General features: G+C 36.7%; 1 protein-coding gene across 2 annotated transcripts in view; it reads right to left on the bottom strand.

Moving 5' to 3' along the window:
* Nucleotides 1-1,378: 1,378 nt before the first annotated feature.
* Nucleotides 1,379-18,705, bottom strand: part of RRAGB (Ras related GTP binding B) — a 38,755-nt gene continuing 21,428 nt past the window's right edge. For both annotated transcript variants that reach the window (XM_068962490.1, XM_068962492.1), the window contains 6 exons: nt 18,452-18,674; nt 15,985-16,080; nt 13,696-13,818; nt 6,986-7,077; nt 5,567-5,682; nt 1,379-1,661 (listed from right to left, as the gene is read on the bottom strand). In XM_068962490.1, coding sequence (XP_068818591.1) covers nt 1,564-1,661; nt 5,567-5,682; nt 6,986-7,077; nt 13,696-13,818; nt 15,985-16,080; nt 18,452-18,674 — 748 coding nt within the window. In that variant the 3' untranslated portion in view covers nt 1,379-1,563. The remainder of the gene's footprint in view (nt 1,662-5,566; nt 5,683-6,985; nt 7,078-13,695; nt 13,819-15,984; nt 16,081-18,451; nt 18,675-18,705) is intronic.

The following is an 18,705-nucleotide window of genomic DNA, read 5'->3' as shown; positions in this document are numbered from 1 at the left end:
GGGACAATAAGATGAGGAAAGATGAGGTTCTGGCTGTCTGGAAGAAGTTTCTTCATGAAATAAAATTGAGATGAATCTACTGTGCTGTAGATTCCCTAAATGCTTTTGTGTTCTGTTTCAGTTCTATACAAACTGAAAAAGTTACGGCTTTGAGTAATTCTAGTCAGGACATGACTGAGCGACTTTACTTTCACTTTTCACTTTCATGCATTGGAGAAGGAAATGGCAACCCAGTCCAGTATTCTTGCCTGGAGAATCACAGGGACGGTGGAGCCTGGTGGGCTGCCGTCTATGGGGTCGCACAGAGTCAGACACGACTAAAGCGACTTAGCAGTAGCAGCAGTTGGTGTTGCCAAGCTCTCCTCCCCGTTCACAATGGGTCATCTTTTCCTTGGGAATGAAGTCAAATAAAGTCCCACCTTGAATGAGGTTTTATAATAATACTTAATGAGTATAATGGGCTTCCCTGGTGGCTCAGACGGTAAAGCGTCTGCCTGCAATGCGGGAGACCTGGGTTCGATTCCTGGGCTGGGAAAATCCCCTGGAGAAGGAAATGGCAATCCACTCCAGGACTCTTGCCTGGAAAATCCCATGGATGGAGGAGCCTGATAGGCTACAGTCTATGGGGTCGCAAAGAGTTGGACACAACTGAGCGACTTCACTTTCACTTTCTTTCACTTTAATGAGGATAACGAAAGCACATCCCATTAGGTATTATGGAATATATAAATTAACCATTCTTGGGCCTCATAGAAAGAAGACTTACATCTCATATATACTATCTATTTCCCCTCAACTTTTAATTCATTCCTTTTCTAGTTGCATCTTGAAACAGACTTTCAGCACACTTCAGGCCTGGACTACTATCTGTTTCTCCAGCTGCCATCAGTCAGCCCACAGGTTAACTTTCTTTCAAAATTCCTTTGCCATTTCCTATCATATTATATCAAAACTCTTCTGCCTAGCTTTAAGGCTATCATTTGGCTCATCCTTCCCAACCAACTTTATTTTATACTATTTCCCAAACAGCAAGTCTTCTTCCCCTAGGTTAACTTTGAAATTCATTTTCTTTTTCTTAGGGAAAAGCTGAAGAAACAAGGGAAAGAAAAAAAAAAAAGAAAAGAATGTTACTGAAATCTGTAATAGCAAAACTTTATTTATAACTGCATTTAAGGAATATTTTTAGTGCATGCTGAGAAAACAGTAATATTCCAAACATATAGGTTACTATCTGATGAGGAATATAAGATGATGCTGGAAAAGGCTTCGGCATACACAACAACTGAAACCAGGTTATTAGAACACTTACACTATTAGAACATTGTTATCAGAACACTTACATATCACCTACTTTTGTGTCACACCACATTCATAGACAGTTTATCTTCTAACTTCTTACAGGCTATTTGAGTAAATAGCATTCAAGGTTATACATGAAGACTGGGGAGTAGGGAAGAAATGCAGAAGTGATAAGCATCACAACATTTCAGAGCCTATATATACTAATACAACATTAAGAAATAGTATTCCATTTATTTTTCTGAAACAGCATTTGGCAATGTTTTAGCGCATGAGAAGACACTGCTTTGGCCCATCCACTCTTTCCAGCTTTTCAAAGTGTTTCCTGGCATTGCGAATATTGATCAGAGTAGCTGCAGAAGCTGAGGATGGGGTAGGGAAGATATCCAACACAGTTAGTACAAAGAGCCAAAGGAATATATTACTAGTAAAAAAAAAAAATAAAAAATGAAAGAGAGCCAAATTCCTCAATTTATGTCACAGAGAACCTATGTCCCAAGTTAATCAGAGTTTAATTTTTCTGAGTAAAAGATTTATTTATATTCTAAACATAATATTTTCAAAATAAATTTTCAAACTTGTTTAGTTTGGGGCTAATAGTAAAACATTATCTTCTGCTATATTCTAATATTACCCTAAGATAGATAACCTTTATTTTAACAGTTGTGATTGATATAGCTATTATGGCATGGAGGCACCAAATATCTCTCTCTATGCCCCTAACAAAAATATGGGAGTACAGTATTTAGAAATATACAATGACATATAAAATGGTTCAACAAGGAAAAGTTCAGAGCTTAGAGTGACTAGTCCTTTAAAAATATACTCCATGTGGAGCACAAGTCATACATTTGAGTTTGTTTTCTTTAAAATCCCCAGATTTAGTAATTTGATTTTTGAAGCTCCCATGAAGAAAAATATAATACCCTAGAGTCTAAATCATTTCTAAACTTCAAAATATAAATTGACTAAAAAAATTATTTATCATTAGACAGAATGTGGTCCAATGGAGAAGGGAGTGGCAAACCACTTCAGTATTCTTACCTTGAGAACCCCATGAACAGTAGGAAAAGGCAAAATGATAGCATACTAAAAGAGGAACTCCTCACGTTGGTAGGTGCCCAATATGCTACTGGAGATCAGTGGAGAAATAACTCCAGAAAGAATGAAGGGATGGAGCCAAAGCAAAAAGAATATCCAGTTGTGGATGTGACTGGTGATAGAAGCAAGGTCTGATGTGTTAGAGAGCAATATTGCATGGAATGTTAGGCCCATGATTCAAGGCAAATTGGAAGTGGTCAAACAGGAGATGGCAAGAGTGAACGTCGACATTCTAGGAATCAGTGAACTAAAACGGACTGGAATGGGTGAATTTAACTCAGATGACCATTATATCTACTACTGTGGGCAGGAATCCCTCAGAAGAAATGGAGTAGCCATCATGGTCAACAAGAGAGTCTGAAATGCAGTACTTGGATGCAATCTCAAAAATGACAGAATGATCTCTGTTCATTTCCAAGGCAAACCATTCAATATCAAGCCTATGCCCCAACCAGTAATGCTGAAGAAGCTGAAGTTGAACAGTTCTATGAAGACCTAAAAGACCTTCTAGAATTAACACCCAAAAAAGATGTCCTTTTCATTATAGCGGACTGGAATGCAAAAGGAGGAAGTCAAGAAACACCTGGAATAACAGGCAAATTTGGCCTTGGAGTACAGAATGAAGCAGGGCAAAGGCTAATAGACTTTTGCCAAGAGAACGCACTGGTCATAGCAAACACCCTCTCCCAACAACACAAGAGAAGACTCTACACATGGACATCACCAGATGGTCAACACCGAAATCAGATTCATTACATTCTTTGCAGCCAAAGATGGAGAAGCTCTAAACAGTCAGCAAAAAAAAGACCGGGAGCTGACTGTGGCTCAGATCATGAACTCCTTATTGCCAAATTCAGACTTAAATTGAAGAATGTGGGAAAAACCACTAGACCATTCAGGTATGATCTAAATCAAATCCCTTATGATTATACAGTGGAAGTAAGAAATAGATTTAAGGGAGCAGATCTGATAGAGTGCCTGATGAACCATGGACGGAGGTTCGTGACACTGTACAGGAGACAGGGATCAAGACCATCCCCATGGAAAAGAAATGCAAAAAAGCCAAATGGCTGTCTGGGGAGGCCTTACAAACAGCTGTGAAAAGAAGAGAAGTGAAAAGCAAAGGAACAAAGGAAAGATATAAGCATCTGAATGCAGAGTTCCAAAGAATAGCAAGGAGAGATAAGAAAGCCTTCTTCAGTGATCAATGCAAGAAATAGAGGAAAACAACAGAATGGGAAAGACTAGATCTCTTCAAGAAAATTAAAGATACCAAGGGAATATTTCATGCAAAGATGGGCTCGATAAAGGACAGCAATGGTATGGACCTAACAGAAGCAGAAGATATCAAGAAGAGGTGGCAGGAATACACAGAAGAATTGTACAAAAAAGATCTGCATGACCCGATAATCACGATGGTGTGATCACTCACCTAGAGCCAGATATCCTAAAATGTGAAATCAAGTGGGCCTTAGAAAGCATCACTACGAACAAAGCTAGTGGAGGTGATGGAATTCCAGTTGAACTATTTTAAATCCTGAAAGGGGATGCTGTGAAAGTGCTGCACTCAATATGCCAGCAAATTTGGAAAACTCAGCAGTGGCCACAGGACTGGAATAGGCCAGTTTTCATTCCAATCCCAAAGAAAGGCAATGCCAAAGAACACTCAAACTACCACACAATTGCACTCATCTCACATGCTAGTAAAGTAATGCTCAAAATTCTCCAATCCAGGCTTCAGCAATACGTGAACTTTGAACTTCCAGATGTTCAAGCTGGTTTTAGAAAAGGCAGAGGAACCAGAGATCAAATTGCCAACATCCGCTGGATCATCAAAAAAGCAAGAGTTCCAGAAAAATATTGATTTCTGCTTTATTGACTATGCCAAAGCCTTTGACTATGTGGATCACAACAAACTGTGGAAAATTCTGAGAGAGATGGGAATACCAGACCACCTGACCTGCCTTTTGAGAAACCTATATGCAGGTCAGGAAGCAACAGTGAGAACTGGACTTGGAACAACAGGCTGGTTCCAAATAGGAAAAGGAGTACATCAAGGCTGTATATTGTCACCCTGCTTATTTAACTTATATGCAGAGTACATCATGAGAAATGGGCTGGAAGAAGCACAAGCTGGAATCAAGATTGCTGGGAGAAATATCAATAACCTCAGATATACAGATAATACCACTCTTATGGCGGAAAGTGAAGAGGAACTAAAAAGCCTCTTGATGAAAGTGAAAGAGGAGAGTTGAGAAAGTTGGCTTAAAGCTCAATATTTAGAAAACTAAGATCATGGCATCTGGTCCCATGACTACATGGCAAATAGATGGGGAAACAGTGTTAGACTTTATTTTTGGGGCTTCAAAATCACTGCAGATGGTGATTGTGGCCATGAAATTAAAAGATGCCTACTCCTTGGAAGGAAAGTTATGACCAACCTAGACAGCATATTAAAAAGCAGAGACATTACTTTGCCGACTAAAGTCTGTCTAGTCAAGGGTATGGTTTTTCCTGTGGTCATGTGTGGATGTGAGAGTTGGACTGTGAAGAAAGCTGAGCCCGAAGAATTGATGCTTTTGAACTGTGGTGTTGGAGAAGACTCTTGAGAGTCCCATGGACTTCAAGGAGATCAACCCAGTTCATTCTAAAGGAGATCAGTCCTGGGTGCTCATTAGAAGAAGTGATGCTGAAGCTGAAACTCCAATACTTTGGCCACCTCATGAGAAGATTTGACTCACTGGAAAAGGCCCTGATGCTGGGAGGCATTGGGGGCAGGAGGGAAGGGGACAACAGAGGATGAGATGGCTGGATGGCATCTCCGACTCGACGGACACGAGTTTGAATAAACTCTGGGAGTTGGTGATGGACAGAGTGGCCTGGCCTGCTGCAATTCATGCAGTTGCAAATAGTTGCACACGACTGAGCGACTGAACTGAACTGATTTACCATTAGTACTAATTTATTTTCATTGTGGTAAAATACACATAAAATGAAATTTACCCTTTTAACCATTGTTAAATGTATAGGTCAGTGGCACTAAGTACATTCACAGGGTCGTGCACTATAAAATCGTTTTTAGTATCTTTAATAATGTACAACTTTTAAAGCAATTAGTTTAAAGAATATGTGGCTTTGAATCTATGTCAGCTAAGTATAAACTTACGAATAGATGGATCAGACATCACGACCATCACATAAGTGTTGGATGTAAAAATGTCAATGAAAGCAGCAAAGTTAGAGTTCCTGACTTCCATGCTCTGGAAAGAGGCAGCTAGCTTGCTATAGGAGAAAGGGGAAAAGTGAGTAAAGGACATAAAATAATAGTAATATCAGACATTCTTATCTTTCATATTAACATTTGAATACCATTATATCTCATCCATCACCTCATTAAGACAGTTAATCACTAATCTCACTTTGTTTTCCAAGGAAACTCTAATGCCAAATTTAACATGTCTTGGAAAGTGGCCTTGACAGAAAGCAGATTAGGACTTGACAGTGACTGTGAAGTGAAAAGTGGGCTTAGACCTAGATTCATGTTGCCAAAGATTTCTCTAATATTTAAGTTTATTCAGTTGAAATTTTCCTATCATTGAGATTAACAACCATACCTTTTGAATATTAGTTATGTTGAAATTCCATCTTTGAAAACAAAAAGAGTAATAATATTTATATGCCATTTGCAATTTCTTCTTTAAAAATGTTGGTATAAACATACCAGAAAGTCTCAAAATATGCTAAAGCATTAAAGGGATTACTTACACTTATTCTATTGTCTGAGTATCAAAGTTTTACCACAATAAGAATTTTGATTATTAAATCTTTACTAGATTATAATGTTCAGCCATTCCTACTTCCTACATTCACAATGCTAAGATTCACACTAGATTTAAACAAAGCTGAGACAATATGATCAGACATTTTTAGATGCTCTTCTTTGTACCATTCCTGAAATCAGTACCACACTATTTTTATTATTGTAGTTTTATAGTAAATCTTGGTATTTGATAAGGTAACCCTCCTTTTTTTTTTCAAAACTCTCTTGGACATCGTCTGTTTATTTCTTCCCAAATAGTAAAAAACATCTTGAAAGGGTACTCAGCTTAGATATTTTTCATATGCTTCTTCTGCATCAGTTGATTTTGCATTAAAGGATACTGTCTTTCACTTCAGTCAAGAAGTTTAGAGTTGAGTTTTTGTCTTGCTTTAAAATTTTGTTTATTTATTTTGGCTGTGTTGGGTCTTCATTGCTGCACAGGCTTTTCTCTAGTTAGGGGAGTGGGGGCTATTCTCTAGTTGCAGTGCATGGGCTTCTCATTGTGGTGGCCTCTCTTGTTGTGGAGTATAGGTTTAGTTGCTTTGTGGCCTGTGGGATCTTCCCAGATCAGGCATCGAACCCACATCTCCTGCATTGGCAGGCAGATTCTTTACCACTGAGTCACCAGGAAAGCCCCAAATTTGTTTTTAATATGAGGGACTATGCTGAATAGAGAGCTGGCGTCTACTAAAGGTATTTGAACCTCTCAAATATGACCATTTTTTCCTGAGATAAATATTGAATACATCACACAAGATCTCTTACCTGCAGCTCAGCTTAAATTGCTTAATAATGTTGCTGATTTTCTCGAATCTGTGGGCATCGCGCTGTTCTTTACACTGATAGTGAGAAATCACCTACAAAAAAGAACAATGCCCTTTCAATCCATGCAGCATTGTCATATCACCCTCTACTACTCCTCAAGCCATTACATTCATCAGTCTCTTGATCACCCTGATTTTCAGGGTAGTTAGCAACTGGCTTTACTGTCTTTATTGCTCTGTCCCATATTCTATCAGCATTTTGCATAAATTCAACATCCCTAAGGATGACCCATCCAGTAATGTTTGGTTATAATTTTATTAGAACATTTAAGTATTATCTATTTTGCTTCACTGCTAGCCTTTCTCACTTACTTTAAATATTCATCTTATTTCAATATTTCGCAGAACAGTTGTTGATTCAAAAAAAGTACAAATCAAAAAGGAAAAATGAATAAAAATTCTTAGCTCTTCCTGAGGTATACTTAATGTACTTAATTTTAATGAAGGCTATAACCAAGTGATTTTTGGTATTATATTTTAAAATCTTAACTGATTGATTCTAACCTCTGAGGATGTACTATTCATAAATGAAAAATAAACCTATTCATGATGGACACCAATGCCAGCTGAAAATGCATCCCCTAACACTTCCAGATTAATAAAACCACAAAAGTATTCCCCACAGGCTGATGTTAAGTTTCTAGTAGGAAGCAAAACTGAGTCATTTGCCAGAAGAAAATTCACAGGGCAATTCCCTGAAATTTCAAAAACATAATTCCTAGACCAATGGTGGACTAGATTCCTGTTGCTTGACTTCAAGCACCTCAGTGAAAATGGTCAAAGTATCTAAACACAGTCCTCAAGAGAAACCAAAAGCTACTTGTTATTGCTGAAAAACAGAGTTCATATTAAATTAACCCCTATGATCATATGTGGTAGATGTGGCAGGAAAATACCACTAAGCAGGATTCCATCATGCCATGTGTATCAAGACAGACAAAAGCTCACTTGCTTACTGCTATTCACACTAGTGGGAAAGACAGGACTCAGGATAATGAACTTCCCAGCAAGTAACCCCTGCCTATGGGATGAAGCAGAAGACACTGATTAGGTCTTGTTGCCTCAGCTGTACCAGTTAGCAAGAAGAACGACTGCCAAGTATGTATGCTGCCATTAAAAACAATATTTCTACAAATTTAAGAGGAAAAACTGCACCTGCATTCTCTGCACTCTGTTGGCTGTAATAAGAAAAGAATCCAATGTTTGACAGTTTGTCAGCTATATGCTAAACTTTGTACTAGGATTTAATGTTATCATGATAGCATATTCAAAAGCAGAGACATTACTTTGCCGACTAAGGTCCGTCTAGTCAAGGCTATGGCTTTTCCTGTGGTCATGTATGGATGTGAGAGTTGGACTGTGAAGAAGGCTGAGCGCCGAAGAATTGATGCTTTTGAACTGTGGTGTTGGAAAAGACTCTTGAGAGTCCCTTGGACTGCAAGGAGATCCAACCAGTCCATTCTGAAGGAGATCAGCCCTGGGATTTCTTTGGAAGGAATGATGCTAAAGCTGAAACTCCAGTACTTGGCAACCTCATGTGAAGAGTTGACTCATTGGAAAAGACTCTGATGCTGGGAGGGATTGGGGGCAGGAGGAGAAGGGGACGACAGAGGATGAGATGGCTGGATGGCATCACGGACTCGATGGACGTGAATCTGAGTGAACTCCAGGAGTTGGTGATGGACAGGGAGGCCTGGCATGCTGCGATTCATGGGGTTGCAAAGAGTTGGACACGATGGAGCGACTGAACTGAACTGAACTGAACTGTCCTATTTTAAACCACATAAAAATTATGATATAGATATTATCTCTATTTTATAAAAGGGGAACCAAACTCAGATTAAAATATGTGTCTATCATATATATGTTGTTTACAAGAGACCCACTTCAGATCTACGGACACAAAGAGACTAACAGTAAGGGGGTGGAAAAATATATTCCATGCAATTGAAATCAAAAGAAAGCTGGAATAGCAATACTCATATCAGACAAAATAGACTTTAAAATAAACTGTTATAATACACAAAGGAGAACACTACAAAATGATCAAGGGGTCACTCCAAGAAGAAGACATAACAATTGTAAAAATATATGCACCCAACATAGGGGCACCTTAATATATAAGGCAAATACTATATGTCAAAACCAATACAATATTGTAAAGTAATTAACCTCCAATTAAAATAAATTTATATTTAAAAAATTAAATTTAATTTAAAAAAAAGAGAGTGACAGTAACACAAAAATATTAGGGGACTTTTAACACCACAATTTTGATCATCCAGACAGAAAAATCAATAAGGAAATGCAGGCCTGAAATGACACATTAGACCAGATGAACTTAACTGGTATTTATAGAGCTTTCCATCCAAAAGCAGCAGAATATACATTCTTCCCAAGTGCACATGGAACATTCTCCAGAAATGATCACATACTGGATCACAAAGTGAGCCCCACCAGGTAAATTTAATAAAATTGAAGTCATATCAAGCATCTTTTCCCACACAACACTATGAGGTTAGAAATCGATTACAAGAAAAGAAAACTAAAAAACACAAATACATGGAAGCTAAATAATACGCTACTAAACAACCAATGGATCACTGAAGAAATCAAAGAGGAAATAAAAAACACCTAGAGATAAATGAAAATGAAAGCATGATGATTCAAAACCTATGGGACACAACAAAAGCAGTTTTAAGAGGGAAGCTTATAGCAATATAATCTTATCTAGGAAACAAGAAAAATCTGAAATAAACAACTTAACCTTAAAGCAACTAGAGAAGAAGAATAAAACCCAAAGTTTAATAGAAGGAAAGAAATCATAAAGATAGAACAGAAGTAAATGAAATAGAGATGAAGAAAATAATAGAAAAGATCAATGAAACTAGAGCTGGACCTTTGAAAAGATAAATAAATTTGATAAACCATTAGCCAGACTCATCATGAAAAAAAAGAGAAGAGGATTCAAATAAAATTAGAAATGAAAATGGAAAAGTTACATAGAGCTGATACCACAGAAATAAAAAGGATTGTAAGAGATGACTACAAGCAAATATATGCCAATAAAATAGAAAATCTGGAAGAAATGGACATGTTTCAGTACAACCTTCCAGGATTGAACTAAGAAGAAATAGAAAATATAAACAGACCGATCACAAGTAATGAAATTAAAATTATGATTAAAAATCTTCCTACAAACAGAAGTCCAGGACTGGATGGTTTCACAGGTGATTTATATCAAACATTTAGAGAAGAGCTGATACCTATCACTCTCAAACTCTTCCAAAAACACACAGAGAGTAGAATACTTCTAAACTCATCCTACAAGGCCACCATCACCCTGATATCAAAACTAGACAAAGATATCACAAAAAAAGAAAATTACATGCCAGTTACACTGATGAACACAGAAGCAAAACTCCTCAACAAATATTCTTTCAAGCTGGGAGTTTATTTGATTTCATCCCCTATGGAAAAGATGAGCCATTGTGAACTGGGAGAAATGGAGGTTGACAACACTAACTAGAACTACTCAAAGCCCTAACTTTTTCAGTTTCCATAGGACTGAAATAGAACACAAAAGCATTTAGGGAATCTACAGCATAGTAGACTCATCTCAATTTTCTTTTCTCTGTGTCATAAAGAAACTTCTTCCAGACTGCCAGAACCTCACTTTTCCTCATCTTACTGTCCTGAATAGCAAGTTTTTACTGAGTAGCAAAAAACAAAGACACAGATGAAAGAAATCAAACATGACACAAACAGATAGAAAGATATACCATGTTCTTGGATTGGAAAATGAATATTGTCACAATTACTATATTACCCAAGGCAATCTACAAATTAAACACAATCCCTATCAAATTACCAATGGTATTTTTTATAGAACCAGAACAAAAAAATCTTAAAATTTGTATGGAGAAACAAAATTCCCTGACTATCCAAAGCAATCTTGAATAAGAAAAGCAGAGCTGGAGGAATCACGCTCCTTGACTTCAGACTATACTACAAAGCTACAGTAAATGAAACAGTATGGCACTGGCATGAAAATAGACATATAGATTAATGGAATAGACTAGAAAGCCCAGATGTAAATCCACAACCTATGACCAGTTAATCTACAACAAAGGAGGCAAGACTATATAATGAAGAAAAGACAATCTCTTCAACAAATGGTTCTGGAAAAACCAGAGAGCTACATTTTAAAAATTAAATTAGAACATTCTTTATCATCATACACACAAAAACTCAAAACGGATTAATGACCTAAATGTTAGACTGGACAGTATAAGACTCTTGAGAGGAAAACATAGGCAAAACACTCTGACATAAATTGCATCAATATCTTTTTCAATCCATCTCCTAGACTAATAGATATTAAACACAAACAAATGGGATTTAATTAAACTGAAAAGCCTTGCACAGTAAAGGAAACCGTAAAGAAAGCAAAAAGATAACTCACAAAATGGGAGAAAATATTTGTAAACTATGCAGCTGACAATGAATTAATCTCCAGGCTTACAAACAGCTCATGTAGTTCTCAATATCAAACAAAACAAACAACACACTCAAAAAACGGGCAGAAGACCTAAATAGATATTTCTCCAAAGACATACAGATGGCCAAGAGGCACATGAAAAAATGCTCAACATGACTAATTATTAGAGAAATGCAAATAAAAACTATAAACACGATGTCACCTCAAACCAGTCAGAATGGCCATCATGAAAAAAATCTACAAACAATAAATGCTGAAGAGGGTGTGGAGAAAAGGGAACTCTCCTACACTGTTGGTGAGAATTTAAGTTGGTACAGCCACTATGGAAAACAGTATGGAGGTTCTTTAAAAAACTAAAGCATGGTTGTCATATGATCCAGCAATACCACTCCTTGGCATGTATCTCGATAAAAGTATAATTCAAAAATATACATGCATCCCTATGTTCACAGGAGCACTATTCACAAAAGCTAAGACATGGAAACAGCCTAAATGTTCACTGACAGTGAATGGATAAAGATGTGGTATATAAATATAATTGAATATTCGGTTCAGTTCATTTTAGTCGTTCAGTCATGTCCTACTCTTTGCGACCCCATGAATCACAGCACACCAGGCCTCCCTGTTCGTCACCAACTCCCAGAGTTTACTCAAACTCATGTCCATCGAGTCAGTGATGCCATCCAGCCATCTCATTCTCTGTTGTCCCTTTCTCCTCCTGCCCCCAATCCCTCCCAGCATTAGGGTCTTTTCCAATGAGTCAACTCTTCTCATGAGGTGGCCAAAGCACTGGAGTTTCAGCTTTAGCATCAGTCCTTCCAATGAACACCCAGGACTGATCTCCTTGCAGTACAAGGGACTCTCAAGAGTCTTCTCCAACACCACAGTTCAAAAGCATCAGTTCTTCGGGGCTCAGCTTTCTTTACAGTCCAACTCTCACATCCATACATGACCACTGGAAAAACCATAGCCTTGACTAGACAGACATTTGTTGGCAAAGTAATGTCTCTACTTTCGAATACGCTATCAGCTTTCTTCACAGTTGAGTAACTGAATATTACTCAGCCATAAAAAAGAATGAAATAATGTCATTTTCAGCAACATGGACTGACCTAGAGATTATCATATTAAGTGAATAAGCGAAGCCAGAAAGAGAAAGATAAATATCATATGATATCATTCATATATGGAATCTGAAAGAAATGATACAGACGAACTTGTTTGCAAGATAGAAACAGACTCACAGACTTAGAGAAGGAACATGTGATTGCCAGGGTGGACAGGTGGGTGTAGGGATAGATTGGGAGTCTGGGATTGACACATAGATGCTGCTATATTTTAGAATAGATGGCCAATGGGGACCTACTATATAGCACAGGGAACTCTGCTCAATATTCTGTAATAACCTAAATGAGAAAATAACTTGAAAAAAAAAAGAATAGATTCATGTATATGTAAAAAAAGATGTATCTAAAATCACCAAGCTTTGGTAGAGCTCAGAAACAAATTTACTGTGAGCTATTCTTAGGGTTATATTTATGCAGCTGATCAGCAATTACTTATGCAGTTTTTGTGACATGTCAAATGAGTTTTCATTACTGTTATTAAACATTTTACTTATAAATATAATATTGGTTTTTTCATACTCCATCACAGCCATATACATAGTACGAGATATTATTAAGTTGAATTTATAAAAAAAATAATGCCAACATACCTCTTTGCCCTTTCACCTCACCATCTGAACTCTTATCTATGTCACTGAGTTGACCATTACATCTCTTCCATGTTAAGTTTTAAACTATTTTGGAAAAAGGGGTGTGATGCAAGTTTTCTCAAAGGAAAATACCCATCATTTCATAATAGAAGTCAATGGGAAATAGGAATTATTTAAGACAAATGGACAATTATTAACAAAATAAATTCTATAGTAACAAATACCTGCAAATGTCTAAGTGCTACTAATTACTAAAGACCAACACACAAAAGAACTTCTTTCACGTTACTTGCTGACAATACTACTTCATAAATAAAGCTATGTATGCTGAAGTAATGACAAAGAAAACGCATCTTTCTGAAAGTGCAACATATTCTCCATTGCTGAACAGAAGGTGAGTGTGAAATACATCTGCACAGCAGAAAGTTCTTACCAGAAAAGTGGCTCTCTCAAAGAGAAGTACTTCATCAGCCTCGATAATTTCAGCAAAATTCCTTAGGTTCATTTCCAGCTGCTGGACATTGGGGATCAGCTGATAAACAATGCTGGACCAAGCCTAACAGAACAGAAGCACAGTGCAATATTACTAACTGGTAAACAGGCCCAGATCTTTGCAAATGAGTAAGTATACTATGGGCTTCCCTGGTGGAAGTATACTATAATATATAGGCAGGAAAATATAGTGATAATTGAGTCCTCAACAAATTCTAGTAACAAATATAACACAAATGAAATGAGAAAATGAAACTAATATTTTATTTTTGTTGTTCAGTTAGATTTTTAAAAGTTTCAAACACTTATGAAATGCTTCTTTCCACTGATAGTTAAAAATCAACAAATACTTTAATTCAATCATATTGCCTTAGGGAAAGCTGAAAACTCTGATTTACTGGGCCAAAGAACTTATAATCTAGTCATTCAAATAGATAAGACCAATAGTGTAGACTGCTCTTAAGATCAGAACCTAATATTTACATACATCCAATAATCAATTCAGTGTAAATACCAGAGCCACATAGAAAAATGGCCCCTCCCCTCAATGGGATAACATACAAGAGAAATTACAAGAGAAAATAGTGGCTTTATTTGAAAAGGCTTATTGTCAGCTGTATAAATTATTGATCTAATCAAATTAAAAATGGTCCACGTGTGTTTGCCTAAAACTGATTTCATCCAGAGGAGTATGACTATAATAGGAATTTAAATTAATCACACCCTCCCTCTATTTTCTTAAGGCTCTTTTATTTGAATTTTCATTATATTATTCCTTTCAATTTCATTCCAATTTGTCTGGTAGGGTGTATCATCTTCTCTCCCCTACTAGAGCACAGGAACCTGGTCTTAGTTATTTGTGTGTCCAACAGTATCAAGCAGATATGCAATGAGTGCTTGTAGGATAAAACTTAATAAATATAAAAAATTTATGTCAGCTCTATGTAACATTTATGTAAGAGATGTAAGAGCCATGTTTCTGTTCCAATTAGTTTTATTACTTAGGCATGGGGGTTCAGGTTCCAAGTTCCCAGGTCGGTGTTAATGTCACTGCTGAATTTACCTTGGAGAAGGCACCAAAGCTAACCACAGCAGAGACATTGTCACTCACAGCAGTGTTGTGATTAGCCAATTGTCTTTGGTCGTGTTATGTATTGCCATCCTTCACACCGCAGTTGGTTCTTATCAGTGCGTCATGTCCATCCTTATTCACGGTTACCTGTTCTATGGGAATAAGGCTTTGAGAGAAATTCGGCCCAAATTAATCTAGAACAGTATTTCCTAGACAGGTATCTCAAAATGATCTGTTATTAGAGTGAGGCTGGGTCAACATAATATTGGGAAAAATTAATTAGTTAAAAAATAAATCAGTGGTTATGTTTTAAAGTCCAACTGTTTTTCTCCTTGGCAAATCAGGTTTCTGTGTTTTTGGTTGAAGATACTTGTCAGAAGCAGTTGATACTGAGGCTGTAGCTATGAGTCACTGAAAAGGATGCTTTCCTACCCAGACTTGTCAATGAATACCAGAAACAGTCTGAAGGAAAGGTCTGACCACAGAAGACCCAAAAGAAGCCAGTCTTTCAAATCACTAAATCACTGGGAGAAAGGGAGAAAGCAGGATAAGGAGCCTATGTGCCAATGAGGTAATTTCAACTTTATCCATAACACAGCTATTATTGTAACCTTTATAAGCAGTGTGGTATCCATTCCAGCAATAGGTACAATTTCTTTGGTTGAAAGAATGCTAGTCTTTAATTTTGCACGAAAGTTGCAGCTATCATATTCTTGCAATAACACGTCTCATTCTAAGACTCCCTTTCCAATTTCTCCCCTAAATACTGTTCTTCTATTGCCATCCAAACTTAGACAGACTAGCTTATATCCTGTAGAGGTACCTGAATATTAGATACAGTTCCAATCAGCATTGAGACCAAAACAGGTCAAAATGGATGATGGCCAGTGAAACCTCTACTGTCATGAAGATCTGCATCAAATTAATCAGGACCAAACTGGGCTAATTCAGTGTGATCTGGTAGGTACGTCGACCCAACCTAAAATCAAAACCAAAATCTCTTAAGGTTAAGTTGGATATTTTTCAATGTATTGTAGATAATTTCTTCTTTTAGCTCAACACATCTAGATTGCTATGAAAGAGTCTAAAATCTTTTAGTTCTGATAATACCTTTCTAGCTTTTTTTCATGCTCTTTAAACTCAGGGAAACATACACACCTTATAGAGAGTTTCATCCCAGATAGATGTTCGGAAGCAAGAGCATTCCAATGGGCGAGACAAACGCCTCAGATCTTCTTCTCGCTCTTTAAAAATCTGAAGTAAAAATACCAATATACTGATCAGCATATAACAGCTCTCTTCTCTCACTGCAAAATCTGAGGTGTAATATTTCAAAATATTTTAAACAGAGATATTTCATTTTCCACCAGAGGAATTTTTAAATGTGTACCTTGCTTTACAGACTAGGATGGCAGAGATGATTTCAGGTCAGGTCTAAAAAGTGCAACAGCTACTAGAATTCTTCAGGACTGTGCCGCTTATTCTGAGTACTCACTGAGAGTACTATGTTGGAAAATAAAATTCACCATATAGAGAAATCTTAATAAAGTATATCTAACATTCCAAATCACCCAATCTGGGTTACTTTTAAGATATCCATACCAATATCAAGATTTTATAAATCAAAATACTTAAACTTGTATAGATATGTTTCTCTCTCATACACACAGGCATACATTCATACATATTATTTCTGTACAGGCTGTATTTATTTGGCTACATAGATATAACAACTCATTACACACACACACATATATATATATACACACACACACACACACCCATATGCACATGGAAAAACATCTATTTATACAAATATAAACAGATACACAGATATTTTCCAGAGCTTGCATGAGTGTATGTTCAACACTGTGATGGATAATTTTATATTACCAATTTGACTAGGCCATAGGATCCAAACATTTGGTTAAACACCAATTTAGATGTTGGTATGAAGATATTTTTGATGAGATTAATATTTAAATCAATAGACTTTCAGTAAAGGAGAGCCCCCTCCATAATATGAGTAGGCTTTATATAATTGGTTGAAGGCCTTAAGAGAAAAAGACTCCCATTTCCCAAGAAGAGGGAATTCTGCCTTCCAGACTGCCTTCTGACCCAAGCTTCAACACTGACTCTTTCCTGGGTTATCAGCCTGCCTGTAGATATCAGACTTGCCAACCTCTGCAATCATATGAGTCAATTCCTTAAAATTAATTCAATCTCTCTCTTATTCTCAAATACTTCTTATTTGTTCTCTTTCTCTGAGGAACCTGCGTAATACACATATAAGGAAACACTTTATTTTGCTTGAAATTGCTATTCACAGAACACCCTAGCCATTTTACTCTAAAACTTCCAAGTTTGAATCTTTAATGAAAGAGTATACTTCTGTTAATTAAGCTTAAAATCCCACAAAGAACATTAATGTATCTTTGGGGATATTTGCATATGCATTTAGAAAATATTAAGTTGATCACTAAAATTTATAAGTACTTAAAAAATCCATTGGAATGCTCTAGGATTTTCTGTGGTAAATTGGGCCAGGGAAACAAAACAGAAAACTCTAAACTAATAAACCCTCAAAATCTCAAGGCCAAGCTACATACAGAATTTTCAGCGGAATTAAGAAAAAATTAATACTTAGTGAGAGGGAAAAGGAATTAGAAAGGATAGACACTCCAAAGTCCTTTACAGAGTCAAATACTGAACTGTCAATTTGTTTCTAAAAGCCTGGAAGTTAACCCAGAAACAACAAAACATACGCAAATACCGGAACACTGAAGGCAATCATATAACTAATTATGGAAAAAAGTATTCTTGACCACAGTTATTATCAAAAAAATTCTTAAGCTAAAGGGGATCCTTAGACTCCTAGGTTCCAACCCAAAGAGGAACTGTATTCTTCTGTATCACCAGTATATTTTGAAACTGCTTTCCTCAACTTTATTTACTCTTGGAAATAGAGAATCTTCTCTTTCAACTTAGACTTTAAAATCCAATCTTCTCATTTTATATAGAGCAAACTAATGCTGGACTGTATTTGTGACTTTCCAGTCCTGGGTTTCATAGCTACCTAGGAGTTTGCCCTTTCTACCATGTCTTTTCTGGTTTAATATTTGTGTACTAATTCCCATGGTAGAAAAGAAGATAAATATACCATATCAGTGCAATTATGAGGTCTTGGAATTGTGCCTAACACTGTGTAATTGGCATTTGAATTGGTGCACACCAGTTTCCTAGGTCAATCTAGAGACAGTTGTGACCTTTCTTCATCTCAACGCTGGTAGGTCTTCTAGCCTTGAGAATAACTGTCTGTTCTGAAGGACAGTAAAACAAGGGCAGCAAATATATTTTAAAAATATATAAAGCTGCTTAGTGATATCACGTGGTTAGGATCCTTTCCTAAATTTGAACATTATTTGCTAAATGAACATTATCTTTCCCTTACGAGAGAAAGTTTGTTTGTAAGTGTTTTTAAAAACAGATGTCAATTTTATTTTGAAAGCCTATACTGAGATTTTTTTTTTTTCCCTAAAAATGAATGGTACAAATTTCCCTATATCTCTACAAAAGAAGTTTACAAAGTACATCAATCATTTGGTGCATCACCCTTTCTACTTACCAGGTCCCGTTGATCCTCCTGTACCAGATCCATTTTGTGCAACAAGCAAAAGATTTTGGCATCTGGAGAATTCTGCAGAATGGCCTCCAGGCATGATTGGTAATAGTGCATGTCCTTTTCCATTTCGCGGCTTTCCACATCAAAGACATAAATCAAAACCTCCACATTTCGGAATATGTTGTCTCGTTGGCTAGTAAAATAATTTTCCATGAAGGTGTCCTGTCTAGGAGGTAAAAGAAAATCTAGGTAGTAAG

This window comes from Capricornis sumatraensis, chromosome X, assembly GCF_032405125.1.
Source record: "Capricornis sumatraensis isolate serow.1 chromosome X, serow.2, whole genome shotgun sequence".
Lineage (NCBI taxonomy): Eukaryota > Metazoa > Chordata > Mammalia > Artiodactyla > Bovidae > Capricornis > Capricornis sumatraensis.
This window is presented reverse-complemented; position numbering and strand designations above follow the sequence as displayed.